Source organism: Drosophila bipectinata, chromosome 3L (genome assembly GCF_030179905.1).
Source record: "Drosophila bipectinata strain 14024-0381.07 chromosome 3L, DbipHiC1v2, whole genome shotgun sequence".
In the NCBI taxonomy this organism is placed as follows: Eukaryota; Metazoa; Arthropoda; class Insecta; order Diptera; family Drosophilidae; genus Drosophila; species Drosophila bipectinata.
Genome location: NC_091738.1, coordinates 23,705,172 through 23,725,272, shown reverse-complemented (window position 1 = coordinate 23,725,272; position 20,101 = coordinate 23,705,172). Strand labels below are relative to the sequence as shown.

The window sequence follows — 20,101 nt, the reverse complement described above, 5'->3', positions numbered from 1 at the left end:
TGTGTACTCGTTGAAGTCGTTGACGTATTTTGAATTGCAGTGGTTTTCGCTGTGGTTGCAGAAATTTTAGCACTGCTTGTTGTTGGTGCGAAATTTGTTTTCGCCATTGGGAGGGGTTTTACGGATGAACAAGACCGTGCCCCCTGGCTTTTAGCGGTAAGTGGAGCCAAGTGGGTTCTTATCGCCGATTTTTCCATTAGGGTATCGCGGGTTGTAAGAAGAAAAGTAAGAAGCGGTTTGTTTGGCTTCTACGCTAGTTCTTTTGATTGTTGCTCAAAGAGCTTATTACGTAGCACTTATTGATCACAACTAATATATAAAGCTTGTCTATGGCTTTTAATAGATTATGGTTTAGCGTCTTTTCGCGTATATAGGGTTACCCCAGATTTTAGGTTTACTACGATTATTAAGCAGTTTTTCAGGAGCTCAGGCAAAGTACGTCCGCTCAGTTCGGTAGTTCGATTTTGATTGAGTACTTTTCGGCGATGGCTCTAAAGATTTTTTAAGCTTACATTTGGAAAGGTAGTGGAATAGCTCGTCAATTCCTCTGATTAAGTTTTCCAATTGGATGGGGTAGCTTCCATTTAAGGTCTACTTAGGGTCTTTTTTCGTTTATTTGTATTCTGTCATAGTAGTCGTTGGGGAGGATGGTACCTTAAGTTATTTCTTCGTGATCTGTAACGTGTTGACTATTTATAGAGTTGCAATATGGATAAGATTGTTTTAACAAAGATGTTATGCAAGTATCGTTACTTAGATCTATAATGTAACTCTACCACAAATAGTTTTCTCAGTATGAGATTGTTGTTCGATTTTATAATATATTTATTTTATGTTCAAATTTATGTTTTCATTTTTGTTACATTTATGTTTTTTTATTTTTTTTTTTCTAGTTTTATCTTTATGGATGTTTACACAGCGGCTTAATGTTAATGTAATGTTTAGTGTAATGTTCATTTATTTAGGCTTTAGCTTTTACACAGCGCCTAGTTGGTCGCAATCCGACTCTCTCTCGGTCGCTCGACTCAAAAGGCCTTTTTTTAGACAGTTTTAGATCCGCAATGTCTAGGTCGGGCCGCTCTCTCCATTATCGAGAGCTTTAGCTTCGCAATGACTAGTCGGGCCGCCCTCTTTATACATCTGTACCAAACATATTCCAACGGTTTTTAATGTTTGTGGTTTAGGGAAATCTGGTATGCCCCTTACCTTATCAACACCGGTTTTGATCCCATTTGCCGAAATGGTGAAGCCCAAAGAGCCACCGACATGCACCCATTGTTGGGTTCCACCCTCCGCACTTCATTGTGTAGCTTCAATAAACTGCACACTATAACATACTTTCCAAGAAAAACAAGAAAGGACGGCTATAGTCGAGTTTTCCGACTACATTATACCCTGAACTTACCTCTTCCACCCACAATTTAACTAACCTTTATAGCTTAAACTTGAACGGTATGGATCAATACCATTCTCAGCAAACAAATTTTTGTTGAATTATTTGAATTAAGTTAGTTTCTTAGATATCTATTTTCTACAGAAATAGTTTGGCATCAAAAGATTTTCAAAAAATATCCCAGTTGTTGCGCTACAGAACTTCACAATTTTTGAGGCGGGAGGAGGCGTGGAAAAATTTTGGAACAAACTGGAACTTCAGGGACATGACTATATCGACTCGGCTGTTGATGCTGATGAAAAATTTATGGGGTCGGAGATGATTCCTTCTCTATGTTACATACATTTACACGACTACAGTATACCATTGAACTCGACGAAAAAAAGCCAAAAGCCAAAAGGTTTATAAGCCAAAAATTAAAGAAAAACGTCGTGAAGATTTTTTGTAGATCTCTGGCCTGATCGGATTCAGTTTTCCTGATCACGATTATATATTGACGGTGAGTTTTTTATGTTATCGCTCTTGTGCGAATTCACCCGCTTCACAGCAACAGATAAGTTAGGCTTAAAATTAGAGAAAATATAGATCGAATTATAACTTCTTTCGATTTCGCTATTTTTTATATAGTTAGCAGCCACTCTAATTTTTATTTTTTATATTTTATCGTGAGAGATAAACTAATCTCATTCAACATTTTGGCGCCCCCGGGTGGACGTTGTGCTCATTATTTAAAAAATTTGACACTTTGTTATTACACACAACAAATATCAACAAATAAACATTCAAACAAAACCAAAGAGCTGCCCGCGACGCGTCCTTGAAGTGCGACCAGCAGATCACCAGTGAGCTCCATGTCCTGTATCTGCATCGACTGCACGAGGAAAATGGCAGCGGCATTAAAGGATCCTAAGGCAGAACCGCAGATATTTTTGCAAAATATTGTAAGTCGAGAAAAGACGAATAAAATCTACGTCTTGTGCTGAAATATGGCACCCTCCTTTCAATTCTTGGCGCATACGTTCTTGAAATTAGTAAAGCTAACAATTTGAATAGTTTGATTAAAAAATTTAACAAACTGCCTGTGTATAAAATTAATAAACATCATAATACATACATACATATATCCACATCACTGTCGCCCTCCTCCTTTACTCCTCGTTCGTTTTTCGCCAAACAAAATAATTAAATTTAGTGCAGCCAAACATTTATTTACTATATGGAATTATTATTTATTTATTATAAGGAAATGTGTCCATATAATACATATTTACGTCAACATTATTTATATAATGTGGAAATGTGGAAATATGTCCATATAATACATACTTATATATGCAGTGGTAAAATTCTCGTCGCTTCAACCGTTGTCCGCTGCTATCTATGTATGTATGTATATGCATTAGTTCGCCGCATTGTATTTTAACGGAACGCCAAGTGACGCGCTACCCTACAATTAGTTGGGGTATACTTATTTTTCGGTGTTATTGCCAACTAACTATTTTGTTGGATACTCAGTGCCTCGACTATCAACATTATTTGACTACTAATTAATTAATTATTAATTAATTATTTTTTCGTTTTTCGCCAGATATTAAATTAAATATCTTTATTCGTTTGTTTTCGCTTTTGTTATTTAATTTAATAATTTAAAAATTTAAAATAAAAAATGTTTTATATTATTGAGAAGTTTTACTTTTTATTTTTTAAAAAAAGTAAAAAAAAACTTAAAACTTTAAAAAAGTTTTATTTCTTTTTAAATAAAAATAATAAATTTTAAAGTTTTTATCGATGTTGTCTGTTTATAAAAAAATAAATAAAATCCGAAAATGGATAATAACAAACAGAAATTCAAATCCACGACTCCTGATGACTTAAGATTAAATATCAGAGTAAAAAGCATTCGCCGGTGAAAGGAACGTTTGGAAGCTGGGTCAGTTCCTTAAGTAAAGACCGGGATAGAGTGCAAGCTTCAGGTTTTAAATGAGACAATTTTTAAGGCAAATGAGCTGCAAGACCAGATCGACAAGATGAATTTGGAGCCGAGTTAGATGAATTAGAAATAACAACTAAGGCAAAGGTGATGTCTTTATTAAATGCCTTCACTGTAGCTGAAGAGTCCCAACCATCTACTGCAGTTTCTGCAAACCCAACTTTGGCAATTTCTGAACATTCCTGTACCGAGAAATTCAACCATTTAATTTCTTGCCTCTCTGGTGAAGCTTTAGGAACTATCAAGGCATTCCAAGTGACCGAGAGAAATTATGACAAAGCTATTGCTAGTTTGAAAAAAGTTTACGATGACGAATGTCTCATCTTTGCGAACCAAATAAGCAAATTATTCAGCCTTCCGAAAGTTTCCCAGTCGAATTCGTCTTCGTTAAGATGTCTCATCGACACAGTGTCATCGATTTACGGGTCATTATTATCCATAGGAGATAAAAAACTCAATGATCATTCATTTAGTTTTGAGTAGAGTAGATCCAGTGACCAGAGAAAAATGGGAAGTGTCACTGGATAATGAAGAATTGCCGCTGTAGTCCGATTTCGAAACAATATTAAATCGTAGGTACCAGCACCTGTCGCTGAAGTGACTGGCAAGACAAAACAGGAAAAAACTGGGTTCGGGAAGCAGCACAATAGAAGTTCGTTAGCTTGCTCCGCTTCCAACAAACAAGCTTGCAGTTATCGCAACGCACAAGACCATAGTCTTGCCCAGTGTAGTCCGTTCGTTCGCGTTGCTCATGGCCAGTCTCATTATGTTTAAATTTTCTGCGAAAAGATCACACGGTTGCGAAGTGTAAATCGACTAGGTGTCAAATTTGTGCAAAATCGCACCACTTCTGCACCGATTTACTGTGACCGAAAATAACTTGGCGTTACTTGGCGAAGGTCTTGCTCAACGCTTACAGATCCGTAGGGAGGAATCGTGCATCAACTTGCTTGAAATTGGTCAAGCTAATTCCCAGGTTAAGAAAAAGATACACACTGTGGTGAAGTCAAGAGTTTGTAGTCAAGTCAAATCAACTCACTGTTGTAGTGAGTTTCCGTTCGACTTTTGGATTTTCAGAACTATCTCGGGTAATCACCCTGGCCAGTCGGAACTTGCCGTTAGCAGACCCATATTTTTATAAGCCTCAACTTTATAAAAAATCTCCTTGGATGGATAGTATCGGGAAAATATAAGGCTAATACTTAAACTCTTCAACAAGAATTACTCGAGGCGATAAATGGCAATTTAAAAAAATTCTGGTCGTTGGAAGAAGTACCAATTTCCAAAAAGCTTTTGTCACTTGAACATGAGTTATGTGAGGAACACTATCAAAAAATACAGTTTTACTGCTTTCAAGTCGATTTGAAGTCAGGCTTCCATTTAAATCGGATCCAAGCGTTTTGGGAAACTTGTTCGAGGTAGCCAAACGCCGTTTTTGTCGCTCGAGACAAGATTATCTCGACATCCGTATTTAAAGAAAATGTATTTGGAATTTATGGAAGAATACGAATCCTTATGTCATATGTCCCCTACAATCAATGATGTTCTTGCTACTCCACACTACGTCCATTCCTGGTCATAAGGTGCTTGAAGAGGTTGAGTGAATCTGCAAAAAATACATTCCCTCGAGCTGCGGAAGTTAATGGATCCGACTTTTACGTCGACGACATGTTAATGGGTGCTGGTTGCATTAAGGAGCTAAAGAGAATAAAGTCTAAAGTAACTCAGGTTCTTCAACACGCTGGGTTTGAATTGAGCAAGTGACCCCAAGGAAAGATCCTATTGCAGAAACTTTGGCTAAATAAGCCAAATCTCTCGCAGATCTCTGCCCCAAGATAAATCCTCTAATAAAAGTTCCGATCGAAAGAAGGGTATTTTGGTCGGATTCAGAAGTAACTCTTCATTGGATTCGTTTCCATCCATCGTCGTTATCAACATTCGTATCGAATAGTAGCTGAAATTCAAGAGTGGTTAGATGATAGCACGTGGCGACATGTACCAACTAAACAGAACCCGACAAATATAGTGTCCAGAGGTGGAGACCTTTAGGAGACTGTACAATCGATCTGGTTTACAGACCCATCATTTTTAAAGGAACCGGAGATAAGTGGCTAATCGGTTTGATCTGTCAGCAGAACTTCTACAGATGGAAGCAAAAAAGAATGCGGTCGGGTTAACCGCAATCGTCTCTACCTCACATTTATTGGAAGTGATAGAGGTATATTCCTCTCACATAAAACTGCTGCGAGTGTTCGTTTATATGTTCCGCTTTATAAGGAAATCGAAGAAATTAGTAGGGAATTCTGATATTGTCCCCTCACCTGTCGAATATAATGAAGCCTTTAAGAAAATAGTCGAAATTGTCCAAGAGCACGAGTATCAAGATGAAATAGAAAAGATCCGAAAAATTTAAGTGTTAGCCCTAGTCTACAAAAGCTTTGTCCTTTTTTACACGAATCATCAGTGGCTGGGCTTACCTTTTCGGTGTTGCGGGTTGGGGTCGACTAGCTATTGCTTTTATATCGTGCGCTGCCAAGTTTCCAGTATTGTTGAAAAAACGCACTCAATTTGTTCCGAGATACGTCTTTCACGAGTCGAATTTTCATGAGGGTCCACGAGCACTTGTGAGTCTTTTGCGATAGCGCAGATTAAAAGCGCAGGAAGTCTGCAGTCAGACAGTACGGTCATGCATACGCTGCTTAAAATGTAAGCCGCGTCTGATGACTCAAATCATGGAAGATTTACCGTTAGACAGAAGGAGGAGGACAGACTTACCCTCCGACCATTCACCATATGTGGTGTTGATTTTTGTGGCCCTATTGATACGACGTGGAAAATTCGTGGTAAGCCACCCTATAAGTCCTACATTGCCTTATTTGTTTTTTTTGCGTCCAAAGCAGTTCATTTAGAAGTAGTTGCCGACCTTTCAACTGATTCCTTTTTGTTGGCTGTTCAAAGGTTCGTTGGGCGCCGAGGATGTTCGCAGATCGTGCACTGCGACAACGCGACGAACTTCGTTGGAGCGAGTCGCCACTTCGCAGAGCTTCGTCGGAGAATCGAGGAAGAGGTCGACCCGGTCACGCAATACGCATCAAAAAAAGGATGTGTATTTGCGTTCATACCGCCGCGGACTCCGGACTATGGGCGGACTTTCGTAGGCAGGTGTAAAGTTTGCAAAACACCTTTTCCTACGAGCAGTAGGGAACGCCAGGCTGACCGCGGAGGAGCTGCAGACCGTCCTCGTTGGAGTCGAGGCCGTCCTGAACTCACGACCACTGGGGGCTCTGAGTCAGGATCCAAGCGACGGCGAGGCGCTTACTCCCGGGCACTTGTTGACAGGCGGGCCGCTCATCGCCCCACCAGCACCGTGGACCCCAGAAGAGCAGGGTCTAACGTGCAAGCTGGCGCGGCTGCCAGTGAGTTGAAGCCGGATGGAGGCCTTCAACGGGGCCGGTGTTAACGGATTCGTCGTTATTGAATGGATTTGTAATTAATTTGAAGTAGTTTTTAATTGGAATTGTATTTTTTAGTTGAATTGTTAGTCTCTAAATCTAGTCTAAAATAGCTTAGGGCGGAGCGGGGGCGAAAGCTTATATTCGCTCTTGTGCGAATTCGCTTCGCAACAATAGATAAGTTTGGTTTAAGATTAGAGAAAATACAGATCGAACTATAACGTTGACGAGGCCACATCTTTGGATTTCGCTTTCGCTATTTTTTATATAGTTAGCAGCCACTCTTTTTTTGTACTTTTTATATTTTATCGTGAGAGATAAATTAATCTCATTCAACATTTTGTTACCTTTACCTTTATTTCCTTTACAGTAATTTACAGTAAATTCTGTTTTTCAATGTCTTTTTCCGACAAGGACCCCGACAAGACCGATTTTTAGATCCATTAAAGAAAACAATTTATTCTCTCCCAGTTGAGCGACGGTTTCGCCTATTTTCAGAATCGGGTAAAGATCTGGAATCGTAGTCAATTCCGTTTGTCAATAACTACTCTAAACTTTCTCTCCCCAGATGAGTCCAAATTCACGAAAACCGTGAAAGGGTAATTATGCCATCTTCAAGCCATTATTGGATTTCAGTTTCTACTTCTGTTGGTAATGAATCCGTAAGGTTACCCGTAAAGGTACTGGTAGTTGGTTCGTATTACGCCTACGACTCTGGTGGTGTAGGTTAGTTTCTTGTCTGGGTTTGCATAAAATTCTGGGTATATTTCTGTAAGTCTGGCCAATGCTTGTTTTTGAGAAGATTTCATATGGTCGGAACGAATATTAATATTATTTACTGCTTGACTTTAAGTATTACGGTATGGTAGGTCGGTATTAAGGTTTAATTAAGGTATGTTTTTTTATGGCGTCTAAAACTTCGTTCCCTAATATGCTATGTTAGGGAAGTTTTTAATATGGTGAGTTCTTTTTAGATTTCCGCCTACGAAGTTTGCGGAGATAGATTTGTCGTTTAGTTTTGGATTCCGTACTAGATGGGGTTGTATGCTATTTTTATTGAACCCTGTATCTATCAAAAAATGTAGAGTGCACGATTTCTTGTTCCTCTGATTCTAATTGCTTTTCGTCCCATTTCTCAACTAGTTCTAACCTTACATGTTCGAAATAGTTAGTTTCTTCATTTTAATTTCGTCTTTAGCTTTTCGTCTATTTAGTGAAGACCAAGAAACGTTTAAACAAATGTACCGGTCTCGATGTTGACGTGTCTCTGTATTTTTATACCCTTGCAGAGGGTATTATAATTTTGTCCAAAAGTGTGCAACGCAGTGAAGGAGACATCTCCGACCCTATAAAGTATATATATTCTTGATCAGGATCACCTCCTGAGTTGATATGAGCATGTCCGTCTGTCCGTCTGTCCGTCTGTCCGTCTGTCTGTCTGTCTGTTTCTACGCGAACTAGTCTCTCAGTTTTAAAGCTATCGTCTTGAAACTTTGCACACACCCTTCTTTCCTTTGCACGCAGTATATAAGTCGGAACGACCGGGATCGGCCGACTATATCCTATAGCTGCCATATAACTGATTGATCGGAAATGGTATAACTTTGGTGTTTTTAGAGTTAGAGAGTTCAAATTTGACATGAGTGCTATTTTTGGCAAAACATTACGACATTCCAAATTTCATATGGATCGGACGACTATATCTTATAGCTGCCATATAACTGAACGATCGGAAATGACCCAACTTTCGTGTTTTTGAAGATAGAAAGCTGGAACTTGGTACACATTCTATTTTTGGTTAGTTAATCCGACCTACAAAATTTCATTAGGATCGGCCGACTATATCCTATAGCTGCAATATAACTGAACGATCGGAAATGGTATTTGGTAGAAATATCAACTTTTGTATTTTTGAAGATAGAAGCTTGGGACTTTTTTTTCGATTTTTTAGTGTAATTGATTGGTTTTATTATGATGTAATCATAAGGATCGGCCAACTATATCCGATGTTTGCAATATATATCCGGTTTTAGCTGCAAGGGTATATCAACTTCGGCTCCGCCCGAAGTTAGCTTTGCTTTCTTGTTTGTGGTGTTCTTGTGCCTTCTGGCATGGGGGCACGTTTGCCATTCGCGACATTATTAGATGGATCTATCTCCATCGGCACTGTTCTTGGCTCTCAAATATAGATTTGGGTCACATCTGAATGCATTCGGTACTTGGTTGGGTAGTCTTGGGGTCTGTGGCTTGAAGGTATACTGTGCCTGAATTTGTCTAGGTCAGTCCTAGATTTATAAATACGCCGCAAAGGCCGCGGCCTAGGGGCGGCATATTTCAGGGGACGGTCACTCAATTTTAGAGGATAAAAGTCAAACACGTCCACTGAATTTCTTATTTTATAAGTACTTTAAATGAATCCCTTAAGGAACTCATTCCTATCGAAACCTGAATTATCGCGTGATGGGTAATAGATGAGAGCATCGCACCGGGTGAAGGCGATCGGCGCGGCAGTGTCTCAACGTAAAAACCCGCGCTTCCATCTCACCCTTCCCACATACGCACGCTACTCTTGTCGTCTTTTCTTCGAAAACCTACTTTACTTACCTAAACAAAATACGTAAAGACTACTAAATAAAGACTAATAAAATCACAGCGATTCTTATTATACGATATGCGATACACAAGTAAGTCCAACATAATAGTGTGGCATCAATACTCTAATATATTTTACCAATATCTGTCGGACTTTTGCTGTTCTTATATTTATTGCTCACTATATACATATATTTAAAACTAGAAAGATGATCGAGAGATGAATGCGGCAAAGACTCTGCAGTGGCGGCGGACGAAGCTGACGAAGTTGTTAGCCGAGAGTGTGTGTTTGTAGAAGATGTACTCCCGTGAAATCGATACTCGCGTGAGTTATCGTTCAGTTGGGAAAGATACTTTGCTGGGAATCTGATTCGTTGTCCTGATCTTGACACTTTCTGGGGTGTCTGAGCAGTTGGTGCTGTCGTCAGCTCCTGTGTTGGAGGCGTTTCGTGTTTGAAGATGTAGGCTGGTTTAAGTCGATCGATGGAAACCTTGTTGTCCTTTGTGTGGCCCTTGAGTGTAAAATATTTCTCGTCTTTTGTTACCACTTCGAAAGGACCCTCGTAGTTTGCTGCCAACGGGGTTTTCACTCGATCCACTCGGACGAAGACGTGGGTACAATGGTTTAGGTCCGTGTATAACGAGATTGATTTATCGCACACTTGCAAAATAATAAAAAAAAAGCCTAACTTATAAGCCTAAGCCTCTTAAGCCTCTTAAGCCTAACTTATCAATTGCGGCGAAGCGGGGCGAATTCGCACAAGAGCGAATATGAGCTTTCGCTCCCGCTCCGCCCTAAGCTATCTTAGAGTAAATTTAGAGACTAACAACTAAAAAATACAATTCAGCAATAAACTATAATTCACAATTTTCGACAACTTCAATAAAATAACAAATCAAATAACACCGGCCCCGTTGAAGGCCTCCATCAGGCTTCAACCAACTGGCAGCCGCGCCAGCTTGTGGACCGCTCTCTTGTATTCCGCTCCAAAACTAGTTCGGACGACGGCGACCCTGACCCTTCCGTCCGCGCCGGCGTGTGTTGCTCCTACTCGTCCCGTGAGCTACTTTTGTGGCGGCTGGTGATCCTCTGCGATCAGGACCAGCTCGCCCGTACATGTCGTCCTCCTTGTTCCGCCACTTCGACCGCGCCTGTAGGCCCAAGACGTACTCCCGTGACCATCGCTGCCAAAACATTTGCTTGATTGACGAGACAAACCGCCATCGCCGCAAGCACGTTAGACCCTGCTGGTCCGGGGTCCGCGGTGCTGTTGGGGCGATGAGCGGCCCGCCTGTCAACAAGTGCCCGGGAGTAAGCGCCTCGCTCGGGTCCTGACTCAGAGCCCCCAGGGGTCGTGAGTTCAGGACGGCCTCGACTCCAACGAGGACGGTATGCAGCTCCTCCGCGGTCAGCCTGGCGTTTCCTACCGCTCGAAGGAGTAGTTGTTTTGCAGACTTCACACCTGCCTCCCATAGTCCGCCCATGTGCGGAGCCCGCGGCGGTATGAACGCAAATACACATCCTTTTTTTGATGCGTATTGCGTGACCGGGTCGGCCTCTTCCTCGATTCTCCGACGAAGCTCTGCGAAGTGGCGAGTCGCTCCGACGAAGTTCGTCACGTTGTCGCAGTGCACGATCTGCGAACATCCTCGGCGCCCAACGAACTTTTGAAAAGCTAACAAAAAGGAATCAGTTGAAAGGTCGGCAACTACTTCTAATTGAACTGCTTTGGACGCAAAACAAACAAATAAGGCAATGTAGGACTTATAGGGTGGCCTACCACGAATTTTCAATGTCGTATCAATAGGTCCACAAAAATCAACACCACATATGGATAATGGGCGGAGAGCACGAATTCTATCTAAGGGTAAGTCACCCATGATTTGAGTCATCAGCCGAGGCTTGCAATTAAAGCAGCGTATGCATGACCGTACTGTCTGACTGCAGACTTCCTGCGCATTTACGATCCATATGCGCTGTCGCAAAAGACTCACAAGTGCTCGTGGACCCACATGAAAATTCGACTCGTGCAAGTATCGGACGTAGCTCTGAACAAATTGAGAGCATTTTGTCAACAATACTGGAAACTTGGCATCGTTCGATATAGAAGCATTAGCTAGTCGCCCCCCAACCCGCAACAACGAAAAGGTAAGCCCAGCCTCTGATGATTCGTGTAAAAAGGGATTTAGCTTTTGTAGACTAGGGCTAACACTTAAATTTTTCCGGATCTTTTCTATTTCATCTTGATACTCGTGCTCTTGGACTATTTCGACTATTTTTTTTAAAGGCTTCATTATATTCGACAGGTGAGGGAACAATATCAGAATTCACTACTAATTTCTTCGATTTCCTTATATAGCGGAACATATAAACGAACACTCGCAGCAGTTTTAGGTGAGAGGAATAGCCTTCTATCACTTCCAATAAATCTGAGGTAGATACGATTGCGGTTAATCCGACCGCATTCTTTTTCGCTTCCGACCGCCGACCGCCACGTGCTATCATCTGACCACTCTTAAATTTCAGCTACTCTATTCGATACGAACGTTGACAACGACGATGGATGGGAACGAATCCATTGAAGAGTTACTTCTGAATCCGACCAAAATACACTTCGTTCGATCGGAACTTTTATTAGAGGCTTTATCTTGCGGCAGAGATCTGCGAGAAGGTGAGCAGCAGGTGACATAACTCAAGACGGGGGAGCGTCTTTGTCTTGAGCGGCGCTACTTTGGACTTTGGACAATGAAACTTTAATACCTTCTGCAGATTTGCAACGAATATAGACGTAGGCTCCATAGGCTCTCATCGATGCGTCAGAAATGGCATGAATTTGAATCGGTGACATCGGCTCGGTAAACACGAATCTCGGAATTGAGATGTCCTCTAGTTGCGACAAGGCAAATTGTATTTTGTTCCACGCTGTTTCTAAGTGCAGTGGAATTGACTCATCCCAATCTATCTTATTTAGCCGAAGTTCCTGCAATAGAATCTTTCCTTTTATAAGTATAGGGCTTAATAGGCCAAGGGGGTCAAACAACTTCGATGTCACCGAAAGGATGTTCCGCTTGGTCGCCCTTTGAAGCATCAATTTCAAATTAAAATATATTCTCTTTAGGAACCCAAGCGATTCCTAATGCTTTAGTCAGTTCTGAGTCCGGAAGTGTTATTGGCTTAACCGTGCTCTCGGATGCAGTAACTTCAGGCGAGTATGAAAACCACTTGCTCAATTCAAACCCAGCGTTTTGAAGAACCTGAGTTACTTCAGACTTAATTGTTTTTAGCACTTCAATGCAACCAGCACCCGTTAACACGTCGTCGACGTAAAAGTCGGACCCAATAACTTCGGCAGCTCGAGGTAATGTATTTTTCACAGATTCACTCAACCTCTTCAAACACCTTATGGCCAGGAATGGGGCTGGCGCAGTGCCATATGTAACGGTGTTGAGCTTGCACAGTTTCAAGGACTCTGATGGGTCTTTCCTCCACACTATCAACTGGTATCGCCTATCGGCTTCATTTACCATTACTTGGCGATACATCTTTCTTATGTCGGCTATCAGAGCGAATCTGTTCAGCCGGAACCTAAGAATAATTGAATACAACTCTTCCTGGATGGTAGGACCAACCATGAACAGATCGTTAAGACACTTATGTGTTGATGTCTTAAAAGACGCATCAAACACGACTCGTAATTTGGTCGATGTGCTTTGAAGCCGTAAGACACACTGATGGGGTATGACGTAGTGTGGAGTAGCAAGAACATCATTGTTTGTTGGGTACATATGACCTAAGGATTCGTATTCTTCCATAAATTCCACATACATTTTCTTTAAATCTGGATCTCGAGATAATCTTCTCTCGAGCGACAAAAAACGGCGTTTGGCTACCTCGAACGAGTTTCCCAAAACGCTTGGATCCGATTTAAATGGAAGCCTGACTTCAAATCGAACTGAAGGCAGTACAACTGTATTTTTCTGATAATGTTCCTCATTCTCGTTCAGGTGACAAAAGCTTTTTGGAAGTTGGTACTTTTTCCAACGACCAGAATTTTTTCAAATTGCCATCTATCGACTCGAGTAATTCTTCTTGGCAATTCTGGCTAGAGACAGGCTGTTGAGGAGTTGAGGTGCCTTATATTTTCCCGATACTATCCATTCAAGGAGAGTTTTTTGGAGGATGGGATGGTTTGGCCCTTGTTTTATTTGGCCAACGGACAACAATTCGAAAAATGACTCAGCTCCAATTAACATATCTATCCGCTGAGGTTCTTTGGTAGGTCCCAATCTTTCACGTTCACTGACTGGTCAGGGTGATAACCCGAGATAGTTCTCAAAATCCAAAAGTCGAACGGAAACTCACTACCATTAATCGTTGACTTCGCCACAGTGTGTTTCTTTTTCTTAACCTGGGAATCAGCTTGACCAATTCTAAGCAAGTTGATACACGATTCCTCCCTACGGATCTGTAAGCGTTGAGCAAGTTCTTCAGTAATGATATTCATTTGTGACCCAGAGTCAAGTAGTGCTCGCGCCAATATATGCTCGCCATTTTTAGTTCTAACGCTTACGATCGACGTCGCTAACAAAACCCTTTCTAGAGATGACGCATGCAAAGCATGTGACGTAGAAGGGCCATCAAGATGTAGCGCTGGATAAGGATGTTCATTTGGTGGTAGTAACGCCTAGTTATTTTCGGTCACAGTAAATTGGTGCAGAAGTGGTGCGATTTTGCACAAATTTGACACCTAGTCGATTTACACTTCGCAACCGTGTGATCTTTTCGCAGAAAATTTAAACATAATGAGACTGGCCATGAGCAACGCGAACGAACGGACTACACTGGGCAAGACTATGGTCTTGTGCGTTGCGATAACTGCAAGCTTGTTTGTTGGAAGCGGAGCAAGTTAACGAACTCCTATTGTGCTGCTTTCCGAACCCAGTTTTTTCCTGTTTTGTCTTGCCAGTCACTTCAGCGGACAGGTGCTGGTACCTACGATTTAATATTTTTTCGAAATCGGACCACAGCGGCAATTCCTCATAATCCAGTGACTCTTCCCATTTTTCTCTGGTCACTGCACCATTCGTTATTTTCGTATTCGTACGAAAGCATCTCAATTACCTCAATTGGAAGTAAAAGACTCTTTAGTTTTTTATGCATCTTGATAAATTAAGGACGAAATAATTGGATCTGGTGTATCCATAGTTTCCCAAAATTCAGCTTAAGGTGCATCTATAAAATGACAAAATTTTAGTATAGACACGCACAATTTAAACAGTTAATACATTTAACATGTAGTACAAACCTGTGAAATCAGTGTCCATTACTATTTTTCTTTTTAAATGGAGTTTTAAACAAATAACCTAATTTCAAAGATCACTATGTGAAAATTGCAAACTTAGCGCACGTACTTTCGGATGCAACATATGTTGTTAAGAATTAACATTTTGAGTATGAGGCATAATAGTTTGATGTTTTCTTAATACATTCCCATTAATTTTTTTTAAATCAGAGAACTTTCAAAATATGATTCAATGCCACATAAAGTGGTCAAAAACCCCATAGTGCACTGGCTTAGTGGTTGGCAGTTGAGACATGGTTTTTTGAAGAACCTCGGTGAACTCAGTGCAGTCCGAAATCAGTGCGTTGGCTACAGATTGTGCTGTGATGTCTACTAAAGGAATTGCTGCGGGCCATCTTGAGAAACGATCGATACAGTATCGGTATCCGTTCGATGAAGGCAGTGGGCCAACTATGTCGGTATTTATGTGTTCGAAACGGGCGTCGCTGGCGGTGTACTCTCCTAGTGGCGATTTAGTGTGACGTTGGATTTTGGCCTTCTGGCACGGGATGTAAGAGCGTACGATTTTAGCGACATCCTTCGCCATGCGAGGCCAAACGTAGTGTTTGCCGACCAACTTGTTCGTTGCCTTACCTCCCGGATGACTCAGCGAATGTAGGGCCTCAACCACGGTTTGGCGTAGGCATCTGGGAACAAACGGAGGTGTATGGTTATTGGCGACGTGGCAGTACAATTGCTTGTTTGAGCCTGAAAGAGACAATTTTGTTTTTTTCGACGACAATTTCGACAATTTTTCGACGTCAAAATTGAGTAGCGATTGTAGTTCCGCATCGTTTTCCTGTTCCAATGCCATCTCGTCGAAGATTATGTGTTTGATGGCATCGATGCGTGATAGAAAATCAGCCACGTTGTTTTCTTCTCCATAGATGTGCTGGATATCGGTGCTGAATTGGCTTAGAAAATCCAGTTGCCGAGCGCGTCGAGGTGATGCTTTCTCGCTGTTTTGACTGAAGGCATACATAAGCGGCTTGTGGTCGGTGAAAATTATGAAATTTCTGCCCTCCAGTGCGTACTTGAAGTGCAAAATGGCCTGATAGATAGCAGTCAGTTCTCTATCGTAGGTGCTGTACTACTTTTGCGTCGATGTGAATTCCCTGGAGAAGAATCCCAGTGGTTGTGTCTGCCCGTTGATGATCTGATGTACTACGGCACCCATAGCGTCGTCGGATGCATCGGTGGTTAGCGTTAATTGTGAGTTTGGTGCCATGTAGTTCAACAACGTAGCGTTTGCAAGCTCGTTCTTGCAGGCGGTGAGTGCGTAGTCGGCTTCTGTAGACCAAAGTATCGGGGTTTTGTCGTTATTTTTATTGCCTTGGATCAGCGTTTGGAGTATGTGATAGTTCTCGGCTGCTCGTGGGATAAACGGCCTATAGAAATTAATCATACCCAGAAACTTTTTTAGGTCTTTAGCGATAAGCGGTTTTTTGAAGTGCCCAACGGCTTCCATTTCGGCTTCGGATGGTTTTAAGGCGTGCTGCCTGCGTCTCATGCTGCGCCTCGGATTCTGAAGCGATCAGAATGTCGTCGATGTATGCAAAAACGAAATCGAGGCCTTGTATGACGTCGTTTATGTGACGTTGAGAAGTTTGCGCTGCGTTGCGCATACCGAACGTCATGAACAAAAATTCGAACAGCTCAAAAGGCGTGATAATTGCTGTTTTGGGAATATCTTGTGGTTCGACAAGAATCTGGTGATATGCTTTTTGCAGGTCGATTTTTGAAAATATCTTCTTACCGTATAAGATGCTCGTTACGTCCAGCATGTACGGAATAGGATATCGATCCGGCACTGTTCCGTTGTTCAGTGCTCGGTTTCATTTGCTTTCTTTACCAGGTGCAGTTGAGGGCTGGACCAGTTGCTATTTGAGGGACGGCATATTCCTTTCTCGATGAGGTAGAAGAACTCGGATTGTGCAGCTTTGAGTTTGTCGGGCGCTAGTCGTCGGGCGCGGGCGTGAGTAGGCGGGCCGTTGGTCGAGATGAAGTGCGTTACTTCGGACGTTGCTGGCAGCTGGTTCGAGTTGATCGTTGCGAGATCGCGATATTCGTGAAGCAATGTAGCGTATTGGTTACTCGTGTCGTAGGATAAAATCGCGTTGATTTTACGTTGAGGCGCGTGACATTTTGATTCCAGCAGCGTACCCGATCGATGAGTTTGCGTCGTTTCTTATCGACGAGTAAGTCGAAATGTTGAAGAAAGACGGATCCGATGATAGCGCAGTTGACGTCAGCTATTATAAAGGTCCACACGAAGTTCGCTTTCGCAGAAGCTTTCCAGAATGCACGACTTCAACTTTTCGTACTTGCCTGTGCGTGATTGGTTGACGATGGCGTCGGCAATTTCGGCCTGTGTGCCTCGATTGACGCTAGGATTGTGTTAAATTTCGTTTCGTCCGAGGTTATTCCCGCCAGAACGAATTGGGCTTCAATTTGTGATAGACATAATTCTGGGTGTTCGGGCCAAAACGGCGGTATTTTCACAGCTACACGGTTGATAACTGCGTCAAAACCGCGAGTAACAGTATCGTGAAAAACGTCGGCGTCGTCTTGTGGGGCGTCGTTTTTCGCCATTGTAAGCACCAGTATTCGCGTGTATATAGTGATCACGTAGGGGTCACCAATTTGCTGTTCTTATATTTATTGTTCACTATATACATATATTTAAAACTAGAAAGATAATCGAGAGATGAATGCGGCAAAGACTCTGCAGTGGCGGTGGACGAATCTGAAGAAGTTGTTAGCCGAGAATGTGTGTCTGTTGGAGATGTACTCCCGTGAAATCAATACTCGCGTGAGTTTTCCATGTAATTAAAACATTTAGTTGAGTTAAAAAAAAAAATTATTTTAGGGACCGAATCCAGACATTATTAATTGAAATTCAATTAAAAACGATTTAAATTTTGTTTTTGTTATTTTACCTTTGCATTTGCTGGTTATGCAATTGGTTATTATGCTGTGTCGCTAATGTTGTTGTTAATATCACTTTTCTCATATTTTCGGGGATCGTGTTTACAGTCTGGGAACCAGTCGTTATTGACCGGGATATTGCTGACGATGCGGACATGTCCTGGGTTCGCTGTTACGCCCTTAGATTAAGGATCATTTGGAAGATCAAATTGCTAAGCTCAAGGAGGTTGGTTCTGCCATCTAGCCCTAAGGTTGGCTGCAATCAGAACCCAGATCTGAGATTCGTAAAATACCAGGGTATATTTTATGAGTGTGAGAGTATGTAATATAGAGAAGGAATTATTTTCGACCCCACATATATACGCATCCGACCCCAAATATATATATTCTTGATCAGCATCAACAGACGAATCGATATAGCCATGTCCGTCTGTCTGTATGAACGCATGGATCTTAGCGACTCTAAGAGATAGATGTCCCTCCCGCCCCCAAAAATCGCATATTTCTCAGGCCCTTCACGAATTAAGGAGTGTGGGATGACCGTTGGCGAAAGCACAAATCCTTATGTTATCTGCCAGGCACTGAGATTGCATATCCTGTATGCCTGGAAGATGACGATCTTGTCGACTACGCCTGGGTCAGAGGCCGGAACGGCAACTGGTGAAGGACGAGTGAAGAAGCGCCGGCGGCATAGACGAATGATCCGGCGGAGAAGCCGCATTAGCGGATCTAGGTGCTCTAATAAAGAAGACATTAATATATAAAATCATATTGTGTTATTTCAGTGGTCGACTTCAGTTCACGTCGAATAAATAAATTCGGTGTAACGTTCCTATCCACGCTAGCAGAACAACCAAAACAGTTCGTGACAGTAAATGTATACAACATACATATATAAAAGTACATTCATGATCTAGATCAGTGGTGGGAAAACTCTCATTTTACATAGCACGCGAGTATAGGGTAGGAAATTCTGCCGCAGCGCTGCCGGCACACTGACAGTGTGAGCACTCTCAAATTTTTTTAGAAGCTCTCTTATTTTGATTCAGAAATTGGGTTGGAAAAAGTTTTTTTCGTGGAGAATATAGATAATGAAGCGTAGTTTTTCATTTGTTTAAGAAATGTTGCTAGCAAAGCTTTTTTTAAAATAAAATACTCCATTTTAGTGCCCATTCCAACTTTTGAATTAACGAAAAATGAAATAAAAATATACGTTTTTTTCGCTCAGTGAATTCTCTGCTCTCATTGTTTTTCTCTGCTACGCACACACTCAAATTTTAAACATGTGTTAGTTTTGCCTCCCACTGATCTAGATTAACGACTGTCCGTCTGTCTGATTAAACGAGCTATTAGATTCGGCATGGAGTCTTCTATAATTCCCAGGCAGTAGCGGTTTCTTTAAATTTTTTCCACGCCCCATACCGCTACAAAAATGGAACAAAAGTGAACGGCTCTAATCGAATTTACTGACTATATGTTATCCGGTACTCATTTTTTGTGTACTCATCATGTGTGTAACAAATTTTCCATTTTTTGTAACTAAAAAATTTTGTTGTTTATTTTTAAAGGACTTATTTTAGTACCCAACGGAGAATGCTTGGGGTACTGGCTTGGAGATGTGAATCAATATTACCATGATTCCAAACTTAAAAACTCGTATTCTCATCCTTGGGGAATATTTTTTACTATTTTGGGAACCGTACTTCTCGACTTTGATGCAGACGCATGTCAAAGCCCTGCTCGTGCTTATCTCTTAGATGTATGTGTTCCTGAGGATCATGCAAAAGGTCTATCAACATTTACAGTTATGGCCGGACTAGGTGGATTTTTCGGATACTCAATGAGTGGACTTAACTGGGACGAAACTGAAATTGGTATGTTACAAATAAATATTATTTTTTGTTCGTTTTTTTTTAAACTTTTTCATCCAGGGAGGAGATTAGGTGGTCACGTAAAGGCTGTTTTTTCAATAATAACAGTTATTTTTGTCACCTGTGTAGCTGTAACTTTAACTAGTTTTTCTGAAATACCACTTTGGTTGCTATCAAAATCGCAATCCATGATTTATCTTAAAGATCAAGAACCTTCTAAGCCAAATTCGGAGACTTATGGAACTTTTGAAGCCAAGGAACCGGATTCTACAGATCAGCAGGTATGGTACAAAGCAGGTAAACAACAAAGTTTAAACAAAATGTATACAACAAAAAATATTATAAACAAGAAAGAAAAGCTAACTTCGGTCGCAGCTGAAGTAAAATATATTTGAGGACGGTTATAGTCAAGTTTTCCGACTATATGATACTTATCTCTTTCACATACTTCAACTTACATTTAAACTTAAAGTCTCAAAAAAAAAAAAGTTTTTAATTCTTAATATAATTTTATATTCTTTGGAAATAAAAAC

At 41.3% G+C, this 20,101-nt stretch overlaps 1 protein-coding gene across 5 annotated transcripts in view; it reads left to right on the top strand.

Annotated features, from left to right (window-relative positions):
• lovit (loss of visual transmission) overlaps positions 1-20,101 on the top strand; it is a 225,641-nt gene that overhangs the window by 61,870 nt on the left and 143,670 nt on the right. For all 5 annotated transcript variants that reach the window (XR_011442575.1, XR_011442576.1, XM_070279342.1 and 2 more), the window contains exons 5-6: positions 19,266-19,571; positions 19,629-19,849. Coding sequence is in view for 3 of the 5 variants with exons in the window: in XM_070279342.1 (XP_070135443.1) it covers positions 19,266-19,571; positions 19,629-19,849 (527 nt within the window). In the remaining 2 variants the exon portion in view is untranslated. The remainder of the gene's footprint in view (positions 1-19,265; positions 19,572-19,628; positions 19,850-20,101) is intronic.